Source organism: Periplaneta americana, chromosome 12 (genome assembly GCF_040183065.1).
Source record: "Periplaneta americana isolate PAMFEO1 chromosome 12, P.americana_PAMFEO1_priV1, whole genome shotgun sequence".
Taxonomy (NCBI): Eukaryota; Metazoa; Arthropoda; class Insecta; order Blattodea; family Blattidae; genus Periplaneta; species Periplaneta americana.
Genome location: NC_091128.1, coordinates 148911395 through 148935330, shown reverse-complemented (window position 1 = coordinate 148935330; position 23936 = coordinate 148911395). Strand labels below are relative to the sequence as shown.

At 35.7% G+C, this 23936-nt stretch overlaps 1 protein-coding gene across 6 annotated transcripts in view; it reads left to right on the top strand.

Annotated features, from left to right (window-relative positions):
* Positions 1-7453: 7453 nt before the first annotated feature.
* Positions 7454-23936, top strand: part of LOC138710986 (uncharacterized protein CG7065-like) — a 36484-nt gene continuing 20001 nt past the window's right edge. Inside the window, exons 1-3 of one of the 6 annotated variants that reach the window (XM_069842248.1) lie at positions 7454-7608; positions 22700-22813; positions 23545-23797. In XM_069842248.1, the coding sequence (XP_069698349.1) occupies positions 22700-22813; positions 23545-23797 (367 nt within the window). In that variant the 5' untranslated portion in view covers positions 7454-7608. Of the gene's footprint in view, positions 7609-19907; positions 22814-23541; positions 23798-23936 lie in introns of those variants that run through there. The other 5 variants (XM_069842247.1, XM_069842249.1, XM_069842245.1 and 2 more) reach the window with 5 other exon arrangements.

Genomic DNA, 23936 nt, shown 5'->3' with positions numbered 1-23936 from the left:
TTGTTGGTGGTAGCGCTATGCATCGTGGACTCTCCACTGGGTTCATTGTAACTCGTGGATTGAGGGACCGTTGAGGCTTACGTACTGTCATCCTCTGAGGAGTTTAGTGCTGAGAGGAATGCGGTTCCGACTAGTCTAGCGCGGTACTGGAGTGGGAGGGAACAGTGACAGCGGCAGTCTGGAAGGAAGTACAATCATACTGAAAAAATTCGCCCAATTTACGAGAGCAGTATGCCTATTAGTTTTCTAACGTATTTTTGGCGAGATAGAGATACAACCATTCGTACTTACGCGTTCAGAGAAGGAAAGTATTGTAGACAATTTTATTTATTTATTTATTTATTTAGGCCTATTTATTTATTTATTTATTTATTTATTTATTTATTTATTTATTTATTTATTTATTTATTTATTTATTTATTTATTTTGGTGAAGTTAAGGCCATCACACCACCAGAAATACAAATACAATAAAATAAATAAAAAGAAAAATCATAATAAAACTACAATAATATAAATGAAAAGAAGAATCACACTATAAAATTTAGTTATTAGTAGAATTGAATTAAATCTGTAAAGTAATCAATTTAAATATACTGTACTGCTGAACTCACTTGAGAAGTAAAACTACTTGATTTGTATTTTAAGATATCACCATCAAATGATTTTCGTATGCCTTTATAGGAATCTGCTTTTCACGATACCAGTCACACATATTCTAAAATTCCAATAGAATAAAACTAAAAACTTTTCCACAGCATGTTTCCTGAAAAATGACTTGTAACGGTAAAATATTGAACATGAGTAATTCATATAATATTAACATAGCTAACATCAGGGAGATGTTTGAGCAAAAATTGTAACAATATATTTAATATATTAATAACAAAACTATATAGGCCTAGGTAAACAATATGTAGGCTATATGAAATATTCACACACTACTACAAACTGAAGACTGCATATTTTTGGACGATTAATACATCCCACTCCGCTCGGCTCGGCTTAGCTGTAGCAACAAAGGAATCTACCTGCAACCCCCCTCACCGATGGCAAGAATACCTCAGGTCCCAGCGCTAAACTCGTCGGAGGAAGACAGTAGAAAGGTAAAGGATTTTTTAGGCTGTAGGGAAGTTGGCACGCAGGGATCTATAGTGCGGGGGGCCTTAGGGTACGCACACCGTGCCAACCCCGGTATAATACAATGGGTTCATTCGACCAGCCTGCGTGCGAGGACAATCCCTGGCCGTGTCCCTATCTAAAGGGGAATGATGGATGGATGGATGGATGGATGGATGGATGGATGGATGGATGGATGGATGGATGGATGGATGGATGGATGGATGGATGGAGGATGGACACTGCATTCTAATACAGTAAAAGAAACAAATAGTAACAGAAACCGATGGACCAACAACCGTTTCTATCTCCGTGTTTGGGTTAGTGTGTTTAGTTCTGACGCAGTCTTAGATAAATTACATGATCTCCTCATGTTATCATGGCTCGTTACTAGCGATCTGTGCTCGACCTCGCCAACAAATCACATCCTTTATCGGCAGCCTTCATTAGTTTTCCAACTGCTTCGTATATCGTATTTTCTTCTTATGCTTAGAAGAACAGCTAATTTCTCATTGTATTGTATTGTATTTGATTGCCAACATTTACATCCATGTAATGTGGACCTCACAATTTTAGTATCCGGTGCCACAATTACGTTCATTTCAGATATACCTTATATAGACTCTCTTTAAATTGATCAATTATTTCCATCTTCAAACAACCTAACAACTTGATTTAGATCATTCGACAATTCTCACCTTTAAAAACTTAACAACTTGATTAAATCATCCTAAATTGCCATTTTTACGACTCTGTTCTTGATTTTCAGTACACTTATATCGAACACATACTGTTTCTGATAATACTTGTTACTAAAACATACTACCCCATTGTCCAGTAAGTTCATTATTATGTCTGTTTGTTGTATGCAATTCCTTTTTCAGATCTCACTAATTTTCTACATATTATACTTGCTATCCTAGCTAGCCTCCTCCGCCAGACTCCTCACCTGTTTTCAATTATCTCTCTTGTTATACTTAACTTCCTATTACACTTCTCTAATTCATTCAGAATTGACACTTTTATCACTCTGTTCTTGATTTTCAGATCACTTAGACTATATCGAACACACACTGTTTCTAATAATACTTGATACTAAAACATATTACATCACTGTCCAATATGCTCGTTATTATGTCTGTTTCATGTGTACCTTTCATTTTCCGATCTCACTGATTTTCTACCTATTATACTTCGCCATCCTAGCTAGCCTCCTCCCCCATACTCCTTACCTATTAATTTCCCATTAGGACTTCTAAAATGTATAACAGTTGTGCTTTCAGACAGGAAATTAATTACAATCGAGTTTTAAGCGCCATAAAGGGATTCTTAGGAAGGGCTTCAGACACAGAAACGGGTCACAGACCTACTTCCTTCTTCCAAAAATTTTTCTTAATTATTCTTTTTTGTACATTCACTTCGTTCAATTCCTCCGATGAGCTCATACTTCTTCGGGACTTATCTTCGTCGTCATTCGTCTGCAATTAATCTTGCCTGCCGAACAGCCGACCCTCCCCCAGGCTCTTGAAGTTGTTCACTTAACCTCTTCCCTTACTATATATTTTACCAGTTATGTGAAAAAAGTGTCATATTTTTTTTATTTTCGTATAGAGGTCATTTAATATTGCAGAATCACTGTACATCACTAATATTCTTACATACCTAAAAATCACTATGAAATAGACATACATTCATACCTGAATTATTATCCTGAGTTATCTCGTGCACCTTGATTCCAGCTCTGGTAGTTGTCCCACTTTGATTTTCTCCTGAATTATTTACCAACTTATGTTCTTGTTATGGATTAATTTATGAGGTACAATACCAGTGCTGTTATCAAGGCGTTAAATGTTGCTTGTCGTGTGATAGACTCGAAAGCAGGGTATTACGCACAGTGGCACATTGCATTCCGGACAGTAGTATCTGTTCTCCTATATGAGAGCGTTTTGGGAAGAATGGTGTAGCAGTCATTGAATATTTGTACCAGTACATCTGTTCTTCAGGTTTGTGAATAATGTTCTGCAGTATCACTATGCCCAAACAAAAGTACACGTATTTCAGAGTATGTAGTAGGCCGCCACAAATTATTTTCAGCATTCTCTGAACACTTATTAGCATGCCGAATCGTCTCCTCGAATATAATGTTGATGAGTTCATTATTAAAGAATAATTTTAAAAATTGAGAATTATCGTTATCAGAAACAATGTTAAAATTTCAGGGAATGGGGACCTCGGAGGTGCAGAAGAAATGGTGCCAGATGTCTTCTATTCAAAGCACTGTCGAAAAGACAAGACATCAACTGATCTGAATTTGTTTGTTGGTCTATAACTTCGTCTTCTGATACCGATGTTTCATTTCCTAATCTTCTACAGGAATATATTCCTGATCAAAAGTTTCGGAATCACTAACTTGATCCATGTTTACACAAAACAGCACAAAAAACACTAAACACAAACACAAACCGCCAAAACTAACTAGCATCTACTCACTACTGTGTATGAATGCTATATGAGCATAGAATTCCTCTCGCAAGGAAGAAGTACAAAAACCACCACCAGATATAGCAATATCACTAACTTCTGTAGCCATCTAGTGAGGAAAAGGTTAATGAAAGAATGGAAACGTATATATTCGGGATATAATCCTTAGCAGCGAAAATGGGACTCAAACGAGTTAACTCGGATTAATAAATTTTGACACAAGTTAGCAACCCGAGTTAACTCGGGTTAATCAGGGAAGTGGTTAATGAACTCAAAAACTTCAAAATTATAAACCATGTGTTAATAGTTAGTTAAATATTACAGTCATCCCTCAAATTCGGCCTGTTCTGTCAATACAGCTTTCAATTTAAGCCATTTTAGAAAATCGTTATCAAATCTTTGCTTATCTTCAAGTTTATTAACCATAGGGGATCCAATTAAAGTTTAAGCTGTTGTGAATTAGAACAAACGGCTTCAAAGCTGAGTACCTGACAAAAGAGAGCACATGGGGCATAGGTAAATAACCGTACCTGCCATTACAACTCATCCTTATGGTTCCACCACTATTTAATTGATTACGATTTAATAATATTGCTTCAGACACGTATATTGATTGGCATGTGAAGTCTTCTTGTATGGAATTAAGATTATATCTATTGGCATTGGTAACGTTATTTGGAAATGACATATTTTGCATACTTTTATTCTGTAATTAAATATGGATTACCGTATTCTATGCTAACACATCTGAAGCTAGGACGGAGTTCTTTTAAGTCAAAATATCATTTTTCGTTTTTGTACGAAATATTAGGGCAATTAGAAAGTTGATGATAAGCGGTTTTTTTGCCTCTACATCTTTTTTGAGATCCAGAAGAAATGTTTATATACGACTGCTTCATATGTCAGTATTGTATCTCTTTTCACAAATTAGCTTTTTTTCGAAACTACATTTTTTAGGTTCAACTTGCTCCATGCGCATGCAGTTTTCACAAAATTCAATTGAGGCGCCATGCCATAAAGTTAATTATATTAGTAGTCAGAAAATATCGGAACTTCGGGTGGCAGCGCCATGCTCTATAGGCAACTTCTCTGCCTTGTCCGTGTAGTATGTGACCTACTCTCCAGGTGTATAGACTCAGTGCGAACATGTAGATACCTTTTTTGCAAATGGCAACTCAACCGTTGTTACCATAGCAACAGGCCTATCACGCTATGTGACATTCAGTTGTCATTCCGATCGCAACGCTCCTGTCATGTCCCATCCAAGCCCCTACCACGCCGTAGCGGAGAAGTGAGAAATATGTTCCCAAATTGAAGCAGCGGAAAGCCGCCATTTGTTTGGAAGAAAACGCGCGGGATTTCGAAACCGTTATTTGAATACGTGTTGTATTGCGTATCCGAAAGCTAAATGTTTTTGTTTAAAGGAATAATACTTCCTTTGCGAGATACTTTAATACCGTGTTTCTGCTGTCAGCAGAGTTGCTAGGTTTTCTGCGAGAGAAATCGGGATATCAGAAGCTAACTTAAGACATTAGACTTATCAACACTTTATTATAAGATTTATAGCAGTTTTCTGTAAAGTAGTGTTTGCGTGGTGCTTTTTAATGTAGGCTAATAGGCCTATTCGCCTTCGTGAGAAAATAAAATATGAAGGACACACCGTAGAGTGAACACTATAATAATTTGTTTCTTTTATTAACCACTAATAAGTTTTAACCATTTGCTACTTAATTAACTTTGCAACTTTTCTTTTTCGGAACCGGTACTGCAACAATTTCAGTATCTGACGATGAATCCATGTTTAAAGATAGTTAACTAAACTATTAAACGCAGCAATTGTATGTGTCTGTTATTAGTGTAAAATATGATATGAAAACGCTATCCTTTTTGCCACTCAACGCACTTAAAATACACAAGGTTTACTAATTGCGAGAGCAGTGACTAGGGACCGAAACGGATTAATAAACAATGCGGTAGAACTAGGAGAAGTATTATTTTGCGAGTTTAGTTGCCTTACGGCAATTAGCTAGGCTACCTCATAGACTACTAAATTTCCGCGGGTTACCTCTATGTTTACAATGTTACCATATGAGTCAAAGTAAAAATATCGGATAATGGGAAATAGAAATAATTTAAATATGTTCTAGACTAATATCTGTAAAATCGGGATTTTTGTGAATCCCGACTCGCTTTAATCGGGATTTAACAAGGAAATTGGGAGAATCCCGCCTAAATTGGGATACCCGGCAACCCTGACTGTCAGACTTGCATCATTTTCATAGGAACTCTGAATGTGAATATTCATAACCACGGTTAATAAAAGAATTAATATGTCAACTTTTTAATTCAGTCTGTAGGTTAAACTGCTGTATGAAGTCAAAAAGCATTATTATTATTATTATTATTAGTAGTAGTAGTAGTAGTAGTAGTAGTAGTAGTAGTAGTAGTAGTAGTAGTAGCAGTAGTATTATTATTATTATTATTATTATTATTATTATTATTATTATTATTTTATTATTATTATTATTATTATTATTATTATTATTATCAGCAGCAGTAGTAGTAGTAGTAGCAACAGCAGCACCAGAAGAAAATGTTTCATTAATCCGTAACTAAAACAAGAATTACTTTCAATCATTTATATTTTTAAAAATTAACATTTTATAATTTATGCAGTTTCTGTATCGTGAATAATATTCATGTATTCACTGAAACAACAGCTGTTCGAAGAAAATGAATTACATGGAGTGAATGAAGGACAATAACAATGTATAGTAACGTAGTTTGAAAGGTGGCAACTATCTTCGAAGTGAGTTGAACACACTGAATAATTCATTGTGGGGTAGAAATTCCTGCGGATTGCACCTATTCACTTTCGGTTAAGGGAATCTTTATTCAGAGAAAACTTGAAGCATAAAGAATAACAAGGCAAGTACAATAGTCTGTCTTCTGTAACATAATATGGAGAAAAATTCGTCGTAGAAATTAAGGATTAAATAACCAGTAAAATATAACATTTCTTCCTTCTTTATCTTTACATCCGTGTGCATTGCTGCAATTAAAAGCAGCACACGAAAGAACCGTACTTATTCAGCTCTACCAAACAAATGGCCGCTCGTCGGCTGTTCAATTTGGGAGCATAATACTAGCGCCAGTGAGCGGTCTAGCGGTTATTTAGTAAGTCTATGGTCCCATCTTTAAAAAAAAAAAACAAGTATAGTTGTTGTTTCTTTTGATCATGAGTGTTGGCAACAGATGAAACAGCAAATGATTTTCCAATTTGAACTCTGAAAAGAGCCAATGCCGTGTGATAGCCACGACCTACTTGATGACCCCTTCGCTTCTTAGCATCAAGTCGGCCGTGGAATAGCAACCAGCACCGTAGCAAACATGGGAGCCATCGCCGTACCCACCAGAGAACCAAGCTTGTTGGCCAGCAAGGAAACACGCAACGAAACAAGTACTGTGGAAACACGTATATTGAAAATGGTAAACTGCAAATTATAATAAAGAAGCTAACAAAACTTCCAGAAATGCCGAATTCATCCATTTTGTAAGAAAATTACCGCCAAAGACGTTAAACATCTGTTACCGCCATCCCGTCAAGTATCTGAAATTCCCGTTTTGCAAGATTTTTCCCGCCATCTAATGCACTGATTCGGCCTCAGCGGCTCAGCATGTTTTCAGAGAATCTCATGGTTCTTTGTGGTTGCGTCTGGTTATAAACGTTTGTGTGACTTTTAAGTGTATAATTAAATTTACAGTTCTCTTTTTACCAAAAAACATTTAATTTACGATTTAAATACATCAATCATGGCTGTATGAATTATGCTGCTGCAACATATGACGAAATGTTTTAAAATATGCTTTACAGCAACGGCAGTGTTCTTCTTGAACACTGTCTGTCAAACTCTGTTCTCATCATTATCGGATCGTAAAATGGCGTATTAGGCGTTTTTGCCGCTTGTGTTTTTGGTATTTTGCTGATTTCTGCTTAAAGAAGCGAACGGTAAGAAGTTAATTGATGTATACTTCATTCGTGTTAGCTTCTTCATTAACTATACTTAGATACTTTGGCCTGTGATTTATTTTGAAACTTGTGGCAAGATATATTTTATTGATTGCATGTGATTTGTCAACTATTCTGACGACTTATTATTATTGTAATATAAAAGAACTTCGTGTGAAAGGTTCTGCAATGTATCAGACATGTTTACCCGTTTCTAGAAAATTTAATTGAATGTTTTCGAGGATCATATAATCTTCAGAACTATAAAATGTTGAATGCTTAACTCACTGTACTTGCCATTCAGTGTGTAGGCCTACTCAATGATGTTGGGTACTGTTGATGTGCTTGTTAAAGTAACTCTACAACTTTCCTGTATTAAAACAATATATATGAAAATGTGTGTAATCTCTTACTCTCTCCTAAACATTCATTTGTGACTTCGATCTTATTCTGGCATTGTAAGCTTTTGCTACAATGAGACAGGTTGTTAACATTATGAAACACATTGGATATCGGTAATACAATGTGTAGTGTTGAAAAATACAATAGCAACTGGTAATAATAGAATGATCGTTCATTTCTATTTTTCCCCTAGGTAGGTATTATTATAAATATGTCTAGAGCTACCGTACTGATTGAAGTATGGTACCTATGTGTATTGTGTTGAAAGTTGTGAAATAATCCTCTCTGGTCAATTGTAAGCCTCCATACATTTTGTTTTTGTCGTGTTCTTTGGAACAAACACCATGCGTAGATGGAAATGCATTAAACAATTACAACAGTTTTACCGGTATCCAGTTTGACAGATCTGACCGCATATTGCTGGTATTATTACCTATTACGTTTTATTTCAACTAATAATATGACATACAGAAGAAGAAAGGTGTAAAATTTGGAAACAATATTAATTCAACAAACTTAAGTCTTAAATCACGAGATTGAGGTATAAATCGGCACATAAAAGTAATTTTCAAGCTATTTATATAATCAGTCAACTGTTTATTTGTTCCAGAATTGAGTAGTTTTATAATATGGGCTACATATATAATCCAATGACGCCATTTATATCAAAGAAATGAAAATGTTGTTTCTACACAAGAGCGCTACCGAAGGTAGGCATGATTGATTTACGTACTTGACGTAGTCGAGTTATTCGCATTGATAACAAAAGAAAAGTTGAAGGGCGACGCCAATTTGGGACCGAAAACCCACTACTTCGTCTTCAATCTTCTTGCCTAAACACTCGCATAACTTCATGTAACCTGAGCACGCCATGTTTGCAACTGAATTGCTATAAAATTCATTACCTCCAATTTGTACGTTGGAGCATTGTTAACATACGATTTCGTCCCAAGGTCCTTCGAAAATTCCCCTGGAGCTTAATAGTGTTTAATAAGAATAGTGGTGCATTCAATTTAAACATTTTTCAACTAAAATTTGCCTTTCTTTTGGTAGCGCTCTTGTACAGAATTGTTGAAAATATAACATTCCGGTTGGTTATGACTTTTTGAGGATATTTAGTTTTCTTATTTCATATAGATATTCTGCTATGTAAATCAGGTAAATAATTAAGAAAGTAGGCTACAGGTTTGCTTTCTACTGGTGTATAATCCAAGTCAAATTTTGTTTTGAAAAGAGGGACCGATGTCACAAGGTGTTTGAGACTTTCAAGTTACAGTTGTAATAGATGTGGTTTGTATCAGAAGAATTTTTCAAAATCAAACAGATGTGTGAATCTCTTCTTCACATTGGCGTCATATTTTCATGTTACAACTTATAAAATGTCAACAACAACCTTAAAACCACTCAAATTTGAATTCATGGTCTTGAGTAGGCTATTTGTTCTAAATTTGTTGTGCTTATGAAAAAGTAGTCTCACTCAAGAAACTTAAAAAATTCCCGTTACTGTAGGTTAGCTTTTGCAGCAGTTTCCACCTGCCATGAACATGCACACATCGATTTTACTGTTTGTGCATAACTTCAAACTCTGATTACTTGCTGATTGAAGTTAGACGTTCTCAAACCAGAGTGACACACGCGCATAAAACTAATTGTGCTTACTTTTATTCACTGAATTGGTTACAGATGTACTTTTTAAATTTATATTTTGGTAATTATCTTTAAGTACTGGTTTTGGTTTTTTATGAAATTAATGTTTTGAAACTTTTTGATTATTATTCCTAATGTGAAAACACTTACAAAATGTGAGCGGAAAAACAATTGAATAAGTCATTCTAGAAAGAACTATAGTCCATTTTTTGATAAAGTCAGATAAAAACGGAATTGTAATCGTCCTAATTGAATACACCTTTCTGTTAAGAATTGGCATCATTCCACAGATTCAGTAAGATGTACAGATGCTGCACAATTTTCACAGCACATTTGAAAAGACCCCATTCCTGGAATAAGGCCATTTTTATGGAAATCTGATTGCCGTTGTGATTTCGGACTATAACTCTTTCTAAAATGACTCATTCAATTGTAGTTTTGATTTTATTATGTTTGCGTGTTTATTTTCACCTCAACCCAATTTCAGGTATAGGTACAATATTCTGACACAAATTATTTATTGAAATATAATTTCTCTATGTGAACTTCAAATATATATCGAACTCTACATAAAATAACCAAATCTATGCAAACCTAGCTCACCTACACTAACCTAAGCTAACCTTAGAAAAAATACATTAATTTAAATAAATTACATTTTCTTATAATATATGTTCAAATATATATTAACACAAATGCGGAGACTTAACAAATCTGTTCCACACAGAAATTAGTACATATAACTTATTTTTCATATCTTTTTACTCTATATAAATTGAGGTAGTCAATCTACATAATTATTTTACAGTACATGAGCGTTTGTGCAGAGATGGTTTGAAATTAATGTGCAATGTTTGGGGTGGGAACAGTTGTCAAACCATCACAAACTCGCTGCAGAAACAAATCAATTACAATCATAAATCTGAAACTACATACATGACAGAGCAATGTGGATTTTGCCAAATATTCTGTAACTTTCAAGTGTTTGTTTACATTCACTGCAACTCAGCATATGCCCTTCTTGTTGCCCTAAAGGTTGTCAAGGCAGTATTCTATTTTTACTTACCAGCTATTAACAGTTTGTGTAGCTTCATTTATTCTTAACACAGACATCAGTTTGCAGAATAAATGACCACAGAGGTCCTGAAATTAAAATTCATAAATAATATGTTGAGGTGGAATATTCCAGAGATCAGTAATAGGTAATATCTAACAGGAGTTTGGTACACATGAAGTCTTGTTACCTTTCACAAAAGGATCATTGAAGCTATGACATGTTGCAGCACGTATGTGTAAAAATGGAATGTCACCTTGACATTCTGAGAGCACCCAGAGTGGAATATGTTAAGGTGTACTGAATGTAAACAAGACTGGAAATTAGTAGAACTTTTTGCAAAAAACAAAAAAAAAAAAAAAAAAAAGAAAAAAAAAAAAAGAAAAAAAAGTTAGCATGCAGGCTTTCACAGCCGGTGTCTAGTTGAAACGGAGCTTTCAGGCTAAGATGCCGTTGTCTACTGGTGCAGATGTTACCAGACTTCGACCGAGGATACCTAACCACTGAAGATGTCTGCCGCAGTAGTAGACGGAACGTCTGGTAACATCTGCACCAGTAGATCACGGCATCTTAGCCCGAAAGCTCTGTTTCAAAAAAAAAATGCTCTATGTCATATGGTTCCAGAATTATGATTGGAATAGTAATGAACTAATGATACCTCAGGGACACAGTGTAGGATTCGAATCTAGCTTAAATCATTCCATTGTTTTGTGTAGTGTTAAAAGAAGATTATATTTATTAAAAACATGATGGATGACAGTAATACTGTAGCTCATTACTAGACTTTCTGAGAAACGTTGAATCTGTCAATAAGACATACTGCTGGAGCTGTGCATTATTTTAAAAGTAAGTTAGTGTTGGTTTTATGTCCTGAACATTGTAATTACAGTGGTCTTTTGTTTCATAACAGCGTTTACTGCTAGTAGAAATACATATACCTGTTATAATGTATATAGTTACTAATTAAATCTGTGAGCATTTAATGTTAGAAGTTCTATCAATAATGATATTATTAAAATTGTCACTCTCAGTTGTCTAGTAGTTACTACAAGGAGCATTCATAAAGTTCTTATTATCACTTGAACTGTGGCCACGAGCTTCAGTGGAGGGGTATTATCTTTTCTACATATACTCCATTCATATTGACGTACTTCTGCGACTATGGATGACCTGGTTGTAGAAGTCCTCATTTTTGCTGTTAGGGAAGTTTTCCATCTCACAAATTGCCTCATCATTCTGGAAATGCCTGCCACACAGTGAACTCTCCATGCGATGAAAGTGGAAGAAGTCGCTAAGTTTCAGGTCGGGCGAGTATGGAGGATGAGGCAGAATTTCATACCCCAAACGAACTGCATGTGTCACTGTTGGACAGAATGAGCTGGTGCATTGTTGTGGAGCAAGTACACCCCCTTGGTCAGCTTTCCATGGTGTTTTGCCTTGATAGACTCCCATAACCTCGTGAGAAGGTCTGTGTAATAATTTCCAATGATTGTGTTGCCCTTACTGGCATAATCTATCAGGAACTCACCATGGGAATCCGGGAAAAAAAAATTGTGAAAGAGTATATTTTCCTCCTGGACTTCTCGCACATTATGTTTGTAATTAGTCGATTAATATGATCTAAATTAAAATGTATTATGTCTGACAACATGAAATTCATTGCTTTGACTAAACAGTTTACAATTCATGAGACCTAACCTAAAAATGTATTTTGTTTGATCACGTGAAATGACCAGTACAAACTCCGAAAACCGAATGCCGCTTTGAAATGTATGCTTAAGAATACTTACTCCTAATAATTTTGCTATTCTAGTTATAATTGCTATCTCTGTACGCATAATTTCTTCATTATCTTCGTCCTTCAGTTCATTATACATATGAACTATAGATTCCTGAATCATAGCCTACTCTGAATGGCACACTCTTTCTTTCATGGAGGAGTCACTGCCATGCTATTTCCTCTCTTTGACATTATTGTAATAAAAATCTAAAGACAAGAGAAATTAATTAAAATGTGAAATGATATTTCTGCTGATTATCCAAGTTCATGTATCACACCGTATGTTATATTTATTTACACTTACCTGACTATAATCACAGTCTAGTACACATAGTCACGAAGCTTGAGGTGATTTTTTGCATTTCTTGCAATACAATGCTCCAAGCGGTTAGCAACTGAGAGTACTAGGAATAATAGATTGTGCGATGTAGCGATCCTAATGGCTAGCAACTGAAGTTCAATTGTCATAGCATGGCCGACTTGATCTTCCCTTCGCTTTTTTGTATACGGCCTTGACAATAGTAATATTGGATAATTTCTCAATTCCACCACGAGGTGCTGTCTGCCAAGCTCTGGTGTCCACAGAAGAAATACTCATTATGAATTAAAATAAATGATTAAAAAGTAATAATAACACTTATAAATAATAAATAAGAAAATAATAAGTATTATTCTGTTTAGTTCTGTTAATTATAGTAAAAGCATGAGCTTAAAAGCAGGGAAGATAACACATAGTAACCTTTTCAGTTTAAGTAATATGATGACAGAGGCGTAATTTTGTAGTTCATTCGCTGAGTAGCACCCCTAGCCTAAACTGCGATGTTTCAAAGTAATCACTTAGGGTAAATACTTACCATAACTTGTACTAAGTTTTATAATTTCACTCACTGCACTGGTACATTCCACTTGATATTGCAGATTCAAGAATCATAGTTTCAAGATTTTGCAACTCAGTGGATTATAAGCCACATTGTTCGAAGGAACAAACTTTTCAGTTAAAGCTGCTACAATGTTATCTAGACGCGGCCTAACAAATTTCACAGTAATGATATTAGCAAGTCGTTTTTGGCCGTCTTCATCACAAATTGGCATTGCAAGAGAGGGCATCTACATAGTAACGACTCAATTTCCGAACACAAATTTTCTAATATATTCTTGTTTGGTATGAATGGTACTGCCCGTTCAACAAAACAATGAATGACTGATAACACTGAAACAAAGGTAGGTTTCGGATATCGCAGGGCTCCTAAATCTTGATTTGCAATAAGACTCATCAATGGAGAGCTATTAGTGTTCTGAGCTATACAATCTAAGCATCCCATGCAGGAGACCCTTTCTTCCACTATTTGTACTATATAGCCACCAATATATGTCAAACTTGCTGTTTTCATTGTTGGTAATGGAATGTCTGTAAAAAATTCCATTCCTGGTTTACAAAAAAATTGCAATAATAAATAATAAGAACCACAGAAAATGTTAATGAAACACTGTAACAATTACTAGTAAATCAAATGACTAATTGTCATTGAATATGTCTATAAGCTTACCCGATTGGTTTAGTAGCTGTTGCAGGATGTTTAAAACTGACTCAAGAATACTATATGGTGCAGCAGCAGTATCTGGCATATCTAGTTCTTGAATAGGTCGTTCATTGGTGATGTCAGATGCATGGTTCTCTATACTGCTGAAGTTTGACATGCACAAAATAGCCGTTTTCAGTATCTTTTGTAAACTGAAGTTCACTGCCCTTGCATCCAACATGTCATTTGATCCGGACATACGGCGAAATGTACTAAAGAGCGACTCAACAGGATCACTTGAAAATGCTCTAGTAAGAACATACTGGTACCCATTTTCTAAAAGATATTTAATGCAGAGAACAGTTGATTTTGTTGTCAACGTGATAGCTTCATATGTCTCGTTAGTTAGGAAATCTTTTTGACGTGTGCTACTTGCACACTTCGTTGTATGGAGATAAGAAAGGAAATAATTTTCTAGTCAGTCTAGACGATAATCATCCAAAGAGAAGAACTGTTGCTTATCATGATTTCTACTTTCCATATGATAATGTGTATTGCTAATATCATGCATTGCGAACCACTTGTTGATATTTTCCATAAAAGTTAATGTTGCATCAGAATCTTTGAATTTGTGGGCTTCAGGGTGTGAGCTTGCATTTTCTTTCAATGTTCTGATAGCAGCAATTACACATGGAGAAAATATTTCTTTTACCCTTCGAACGTTAATTTTTTCAAATGCAGTAGGCTCAACGTGTTTTTTCGTGAGATATCTGACAGGTTTCACCGTATCATCTTTTTGGAGTTTGTGTAACAATTTCACATATTTCCCTGAGATTGTTCCAGTACCATCAGACATTTTACGTTCCAGGAATTGGGTTCTGATGTTTTTCAATATATGGCACAGGTCAAAACTTAGAAATAACTTTCTGTTTCCATCACAAGGGTGTGTGGTCACAGGTTTCAATGAACCACCTGAAAGATGCTTCATCATTGTAGTATTGCTTTTATGGTTGTCAGAAACAATTCTAATAACTATAAAACCACATTTCTCGACTTCACTAATCACTTTCAATGTTAGTATATATGTAACTCTTGCCCTGATAATTGTTTTGTGAAGAAAAATGCACATGGTATACGGTAGCATGCAGAAAGTACTTTTAACACTGACTTTCAACTGTTTATGCCAGTTGTCATGTGTTTCCTACCAGATATCACGTAACAGCATTCATTAACTGATTAATAAGAGGTTTAAACAATGCTAGACCTACTTTTAAAAATGACTGTTTTTGATTAAGAAATGTACCTACACAAATTAAGTAAATTGCTTTAACTAAATGTAAATACAAAAAAAATGGTGGGGGGGACACACGTATTTGAATTGGGGACCTCTTGCTCTGCAGTTGAATACTCTACCACTTAGCTATTTCACCACCTGCTTTTAATGTGATAAAGTTTCACTATTACAATGAAGAGGAATTGTTTATATCGGCATGGACCAATCATCATCATCATCATCATCATCATCATTGGCGCTTCGGCCCTTGGTGGGCCTGGGCCTCCCTTAGTAATTGTCGCCATCCATCTCTATCTTGTGTAGCAGCCTTCCAATTCTTGCACCCCAACTTTCTGGCATCCTCTTCCACTCCATCAATCCATCGCAAGTGCGGTCGACCTCGTCTTCTCTGACCTCCCGGATTTGTTATTACAATTTTTTTGCAAGGTTCACTTGGGTCCATGCGTATTACATGTCCTGCCCACCTCAATCTGCTAGTTTTAACTGTATTGATTATATTTGGCTCTCCTAGAAGTCTGTATAATTCATAGTTGCATCTCCTCCTCCAGAGACCTTCCTCAAATGTTGGGCCATAGATCCTTCGCAGAATCTTTCTTTCAAAAATCTCCAACCTTTTTTCATCATTTTTGGAGATTGACCACGTTTCTGCCGCATATGTCAAAACTGGTCTCACTAATGTTTTGTAAAGAATAACTTTTACTTTCCTGGATAGAGCATGCGAACTAAAGTAATATTTCAAGCCGAAATATGCTCTGTTTGCTTTTATTAATCAATTAGAGATTTCTTTGGACATGTTATTATCGCTAGTGACCACTGATCCTAAATATGTAAAGTTGTCAACTTTCTCAAAATTCTTCTCTTCTTCTTATTTGGTATTACAGCCCAGGTGGGCCTTAACCTCCTCTATGGCTCTCTTCCATCCTTCTCTATCCATCGCCAACTCCTCCAATTCCTTATTCCTAATCTATTCACATCCACTCGTACACAGTTCCACTATCTTGTTCTCGGTCTTCCTCTTAATCTGGTTCCATCTGGGTTGTTATTGAAGACAATCTTCACTTTCCTTGTTGTTTCCATCCTTGTGACGTGTCCCAACCATCTCAGTCTTTGACATCTTATGTGCGCCTCCAAATCCGATTCCTTGTACAGTTCGTATATCTCATTATTATATATGGCTCTCCATCCATCCACTGTTTCAATTGCTCCGAATATCCTTCTTAAGATTTTCCTCTCAAATACTGCTAGTTGTTTGCATGTATTTTTATTCAGAACCCATGTTTCTGTACCATATGTTATAATGGGTCTTATTAGGGTTTTGTAAATCTTGATTTTGATTTCTCTAGATATTATTTTATTTTTAACAATTGGTAAAAGTGAATAATATGCCCTGTTAGCCAGATTTATTCTTCTTTGTACCTCATTCCTTAGGTCATTATTTGCTGAACTTTCTCAAAATTATAATCTGATATCTGCAGGCTGTCTATTTTGTCAACTATCTTTCCATTATATGGACCAATGGTTGTCTAAAAATAATGCATGACACCCAAGTTAAAAATTATTTGTTTGGTGTTTATACAGTCGCTACACTTAGGCTGGGGCATTGTTTCTCAAACATTCTTAGTTGTAAAATGAAATGTCATTTTTAACACTTTATCATAAATATCTATTGTGAAACTTTTAAAAAACTAATTCACTTGTTGGACATAAATGTAGAAACTATGAAAGTTTGAATTATTTTATGTTTCAACTCAAACAATAGGAAATAAATTAGACACTTGAACGAAATGCTGTAACTACTACTAAATGAAAAGTACTTTATAGTTTCGTAATGTAAACAATTCAGTTGTTGCCTAGTTTTTATTTTGTTTGTGTATATGTTTTTGGAAGGATGTGGTGATGATATGTACTGGTTTATTCTTTGAGACCAATGGGTCAGAATGAGGTATAACATTGATGCCAAACATATGCTGTAACGATGGATGTTTTTAGAATGTGCATCATGAAATTGGTTACATTCACGCATATTTTACTCTGAAAATATGTTACTGAGTTTGCAAAATAAAAGCATAGTTGAATCGAATTACCTGACTCCAATTGAGAATTTCACTGAGATTAAAATTAGAATTGTTTACTGTATTGTTTAGCATCTCTTAGCCTTTTTATGTTAATTTTGAATTATGTTTTACCTAGCCTAAAATTTGTGTGATCTGAAACTGTTCTGATATGAGTACATTATGAAGATTTTGTTATGTATGAAACTGAATTGATTGATAATTTAAGACCAAAAAATACTTGTACACAAATTTCAGGTCACCTGAAATTTGATTTTTCTCACACTGATGTTAAGTGTTTTGTTTTGTTTTAGTGGTGAATTGTTGGGTAGATTACTTATTTATTTCTGACTGTAAAGAAATTATAAAGATGCACATTTGAAGTGGGCTGTGAACTGAGTGAAATATCTTATCTGTTACCTATTGCCAATGAATACATATATTAACCACACATTTCGTTATATTATAATCAAAATTTTCACAACAACATTAAAATTTTTATTAATCTGGGAAAGAAATCAAAGATTAAAGATAAGGTCCTCATTCATTGTGATCTTAAGTTGTGGAAGTTTACACAGATGAGATGATTAACAGTTGAAAACAGCCAGGGACATTATATTATTTCCTTTTGTGATTCACCGAACACGGCAATAAGAAGATAGAAGAGGGTAGCACTGTCAAGACAGATGAGATACTGTTATTCATTTTGAGGCATCTAGACATCTAATGAAGGCTGTTAACATTAGAAACTACAGTGGACACTATTCTGCATTAGTGTTTTCAACAATGAAACAGCAATCATGCTAGAAAATTCAGGAATCAAGAGAAAAATTTCATGGAATGCAACAAAGATGTATATAGGTCTGGTAGGAAAGAAGATAATGCGTGCACAGACAGCAAAGTTAGAAGATTCAAATAAAGAAATCTCGACTGTTTTGCCGTATATAATTATGAATTAACATATACTGAAACCTGCAAAAAATTGAAACTCAAAAATTATCCTCATCACAAAACAGACAATAGAAAGGACCCAGGAGATTTAATACAACATGTCATAAGAAGAAAGAATGTCATATCAAGATTCAAAACAAGACACCTGAGAATATTTGAAGTTATTGGTGAAAATGTTTGAAGTACAAAATTGCATCATATTCTCGAATATGGACCTTTGGAACAAACCATCTGATCCTGCTTGAAGAAAGCAATCTCATGGACTTCATTGAAATTAAAAACCAAGGATAAGCAACGCACACACAAAATATAACTCTTGCTATTATTAAATACTATTACAAATTTTTAAATTGAAAATCAAAGTATATTCGAACTTCATTATTATTATTATTATTATTATTATTATTATTATTATTATTATTATTATTTTAATTTCCATTGATTATGCAGTAATACGAACATTTAAACGTCCACACCTGTGGAGTAACGGTCAGCGCATCTGGCTCCGAAACCAGGTGCCCCGGGTTCGATTCTCGGTCGGGACAAGTTACCTGGTTGAGGCTTTTTCTGGAGTTTTCCCTCAACCCAATATGAGCAAATGCTGGGTAATTTCCGGTGTTGGACCCCAGACTCATTTTGCCGGCATTATCACCATCTCATTCAGACGCTAAATAACCTAAGATGTTGATAAAGCGTCGTAAAATAACCTACTAAAAAATAAAACCTTTAAACACACCACTAACATGTCGTAAAATGGTTGCCTCTGGCTTTTACATAAACTCGAAGTCTATATCTGGCTACTCATCTGTGTCAGTGCACAGAATCCTACTGCTGGCTTCAAGGATAGCCTTCTCTGTCAGTATTAGAATGTCTTATATTTCTTACTCTTAGATACATACTAGAAGCTTTGGTTCAGGAGGGGCGGAAAATGAAACTGCTAGAGGTTGATCAGTTTAAAAAATATGTATTTTTTCACAAGTCACCCAACTGATACTTCGTCTTATTGACTGATGCTGACTCTTGTTGAAACTTCAGTGTTTATCATTGTATAAAATGCTGTCCAAGATTGTAACTGCTGCATCTATACATGATATTATAGAAATAAGTACAGATTTTTTTAGGGATGATTGGTTGGGTCTATGCGATCATTTTAAGTAAGGGACCTTAGGGTCCCAAACGTTTAATTTTGGCACTACAAAATGCCAAATTTCCGTCTACTCTCCTGGAGATTAAGCAGCCAGCAGAGCAGTTAGGGGGTCTACTTTCGTTCGTTTACACTGATATACTAACTTTCAGAGATGTGGTATTCTGCAGTTTATCATCTGACTGCTCATATTATGTTGTGTTACTTCTCTCGCTGGATGTGTTCTGGACTTGCTTTCTCTTCATCAACGTTTGTCGAAGGTTTGTATCGTGTGTCAGAACCCCAACAACTAGTAGCACTAATTGCTGCTGCATGTTATGTCTGAGATCAAGCACACGAAATATTCTTCAATGTCCAGCAGTCCAAGTTCCAACGGTTTGAGCTGTATAATCAAGGCAGTGGTGTACACTTTGGACACTCATTGTGAAACGCTTCAGCAAATTATTTATCACCTCTTATTTAGACATCCTGTTCTTAAGACCCCACACCACTAAAGTATTTTTTTTTTAAATTACTCTGTATTTTTCCCCTTTCCAGTCCACAGTCACATACCACAGCATCACTGGCTGTGTATCCTCTAGGTTACACAATGATGACTTCGGCATCACATATTGTCAGAATAACTCGTTGGAAACATGTTGCTATCCTTTAAATGATCCCTTGGATTCAACTTATCATTCATAAAAAAGTTCTATTTTTTTATTTCTGAAACACCCTGTACAACTTTGATGATTTCAATTCCTTTCTCTCAGAAGTTGCATTTGGTCCACACCTCTGGAGTAACGGTCAGCGCGTCTGGCTGCGAAACCAGGTGTCCCGGGTTCGAATCCCTGTCGGGGCAAGTTATCTGGTTGAGGTTTTTTCCGGGGTTTTCCCTCAACCCAATGCGAGCAAATGCTGGGTAACTTTCGGTGTTGGACCCCGGACTCATTTCACTGGCATTATTACCTTCATATCATTCAGACGCTAAATAACCTAGATGTTGATACAGCGTCGTAAAATAACCCCCCCCCCCCCAAAAAAAAAAGAAGTTGCATTTGATGGCACTGCTGTTTTTTACATGGACTTCATGACTTTATGGATGGTGCTGAATATTTTTGGAAACTCCAGTGTTCGTATTGAACAAAACCTTGTCAAAGCGATACAATTATATCAGTGTTTTAAAACTCTTCTCGCAAAATTTGTGCTTGTTGACACTGCCATGACTCGCATCTTACTACTATGATTGTAGAGACCTCTTGACCTTCAGAGGTCTCTTGAAAACTGCATGGATTCCCAAATGGGGCTGCTGACTGCAGTAAACAAATAATCCCTCTGGTTTTCAGTTTTATCTCCCCATTTCAGACCTCTTTTCAGCTGCTCCAATTTTCCGTATGTGAAATAGTTACTGCAACTGTGGTCTGGCAGATTTTTTTTAGTTTTTTTTTTTTTTTAATAACTTGCATAAACTATTTTAAAAAATTTGTAACAGTATGTATAGCAAGAAAAGTTGTATATATATAGAATAATTATGAACCCTATGAACCTATTCTTGCCATGGTTTCATATCCGTTCTCCTGTATCTTACATGTCTTCTCACGTTCTGGATGATGTAACAATTTTTGACATGTGTGCATTATTTCTAGTAATATGATGATTATAGACATTCCTGAGATAAATACAGTGTAGCAATTAAATCAGATGCCAAGCTAAGGTTGTTTGATTGGTAATTTAAATTTTAAAAATTGGCGAATTAACAGCTCTGATTAATCAGTTAAAGTAACATTTCTGCATCAGATATGGGTAACTATACAAGAAGGTACAATGATGGTGTTAGGTATTCCAGTGACTTCAGCTGTCACTTTTATTTTGCTCTCAACCAACTTCTTGGTCTTTCATGCAGGTAACGAAAGTCACATTGAATAGGTAGGCAAAGGGACCTTTCCGTCATACGTGTAGGTCTTTTGGGTATTTGCACCAGGTCATGATAATCGACTGCATGGCATGATGTTTACACCCAAGTATTGTGAGTGAGCGACAACACTCCCAACTTATCCGTACAGTGAATTCACTTTCACCTGCTCTAAATTCGCTGGTTGAACTGCGCATTTAAGTAAAAATGTTGGTTCTAACCAGTTCTGACATGTGCTATGTGATTTTGAAGACTTGAAAAAATCGAAGAAGACAGATGGGACAATTTTTTTGCATACGAGGTAAGGCTTCATGTTTGCAATGCGTAACAAGCTGGTATTTGTAATGTAGTTTACAGTTCACAGACATTTTGTCCAGTAACCTGATCTGGTCGACATCTTTGGACGAAATGTGTGTAGATGTGCATTGGTGTGATAATGCCTTTGCCACATCTTTCAGGTAAATAGTTTTTGCAGAGCAATATGTGCTGGTACAGTAAGATGATAATACTTAAAAATATTTTGTTTTTATTTGTACTTTTTCTCTGCAGAGTTATGTTACATCATTCACTTTTCGGGCATATAAATATATCCAGGACTATTTTTCTAACAAAATTTCTGTTGCACAACATTGTCAGTGTTTTTCTGTGCATTAGTGTTTATGCAATTAATAATTTCGAATATAATAATGGGTTGTTAGACATCATTTCAGGAAAGTTTGCAGTTTATTAAGGAAAGGTACTAGAATGGCGTATGTTACTGAATAATAGTCCTGAATATATCAGTAATCTCATTGCGGTTTGTAACATTTGCTGCTGTATTCATTATATTCTTGTGATCATATGCGAGAAGTATTTTGTGACGTGACTTTTAATATTGATGAGAACCCAGAAAGCTTAATTGTTTGAATGTCATTGGTGGCAATTGGGGTGTTGCAGACTCTTAATTTGTGTTGTTGTCAGTTCACCATAATTTTTGTGAGTTTAATAAACATTGTGCCAGTTTTAGAAGATTTTACAAGATATGTGCCGTGGTTTGTACACAGTTTGGATTCGTTTAATTACTAAAGTGATCTCCATGTTGTACGTGCATCCTGTATTTTCATTGTATTTTTTCCATCAGATAAGGCAGAATGTGTCCCAATTTGTAACCTCTTCCCCATCCTTCTTGGAGTCCTGGTCTTGTGTTGCAACTGTGACACTGTATTTGATTTGTGTTACTGTAGTTCAACAAGACTTCAAACATTTACATGAAAACAATCATGGAAATGTTGAAGTGAATTGTTGCACTTCTCTTGCAGGTTATTATGTAGTCAAACTCTCGGTGCAGTTTGTGATGATGGTGTTTGCTCGTTTGCAGATGGAGGGTTACACTAACATTAGTGGTAATCACGAAGACTTTGATGATTTAGACATTGAAGGTAGAATAACTGTGGATGAATGGAACTGTGACAGTGAAGACACTCTCACAAAGGTACAGTACGAGGACTGCAGGAAAGTATGTGATTATGTTTCTTAGATTGTTGAGATGTAGGTAGGGGGGTGCAGTGAATTACATGTACTTGAATGTTTTCTGTTGCTAACGTACAGATAGCACTAGGTCATAATTCTCTTGCTGTATTGAAATTTCAAGAAACTGTTGTAAAAATAAAACTATAACAGACGAAATATGGAGATAGTTTCAAGGAACTTCATTGTGATGTAGTGTTCATTATTCATATGCACTGCACAGGCGAAGGCATATAGAGGGGGAAAGAAATAATTGTAAATTTCAGCCATATATCGCTGTTCTGCAAAATTCAGATCCATCTTTATGTGCCTGAGCCTCTGCTTTGCTGTGCTTTGTGTCAGATTCGAAGAAAGTTGGTACAAGCATGAAGAACTGTGCCAGAAGTGAAGCTGCGAAGAACGAAGAATACACTATTGGTGGACTCGGTTTGTCAATAAATAATTTTGTAGTGGAGATGTGTTTACTTTCAGAAATATCTTCATTTCGCGTATTGATTGGGGAGCTCGTCTTGCTCCCTTTTTAATAGTCGTGGTTCAAAGGTAAGTGACAGTTCCTTAGCACTTGCCACAGGTCTTGCTCATAGGCCAGGTGACAGTGGAATGGAGAACTGTCATTAGTTTCGTTACGTTATCAGAAGAGGGAGCTCCTTGGGCCGACTTTGTTGTTAGCATGTTGTGTATCTTGTCTTCCAGAAGAATGTCGCAAGAGAGAGTGAGGAGAAGCGACTTCTCGCCATCAAGGTCAAGTTGGACAATGGAGGCTATGGCTATGTGTTCTCGATCCGGAAGATGGACATGTCTGTGCGATGGCGATGTCATGTGTGTGACGTGCTCATCATCAGCCAGAAGCACGTGGACACACACATCCAGAGCAAGAAGCACCAGGTCAAGATGGCTCTTCCCTCGCATCCAGAACTTCTTTTCTCCCGGATAGAAAACAAGCCCATGGGTAAGTAGCTGTGAGACCTTAGCCCTCTTCCTGCTGCCCATGTATGATCCATCACTTGAATTGAAACTGGTGGGAGACATAAAATACATAATTTATGATGAAGGTTAATTTTGTTTTTATTTTATCGTCATGAGGACCT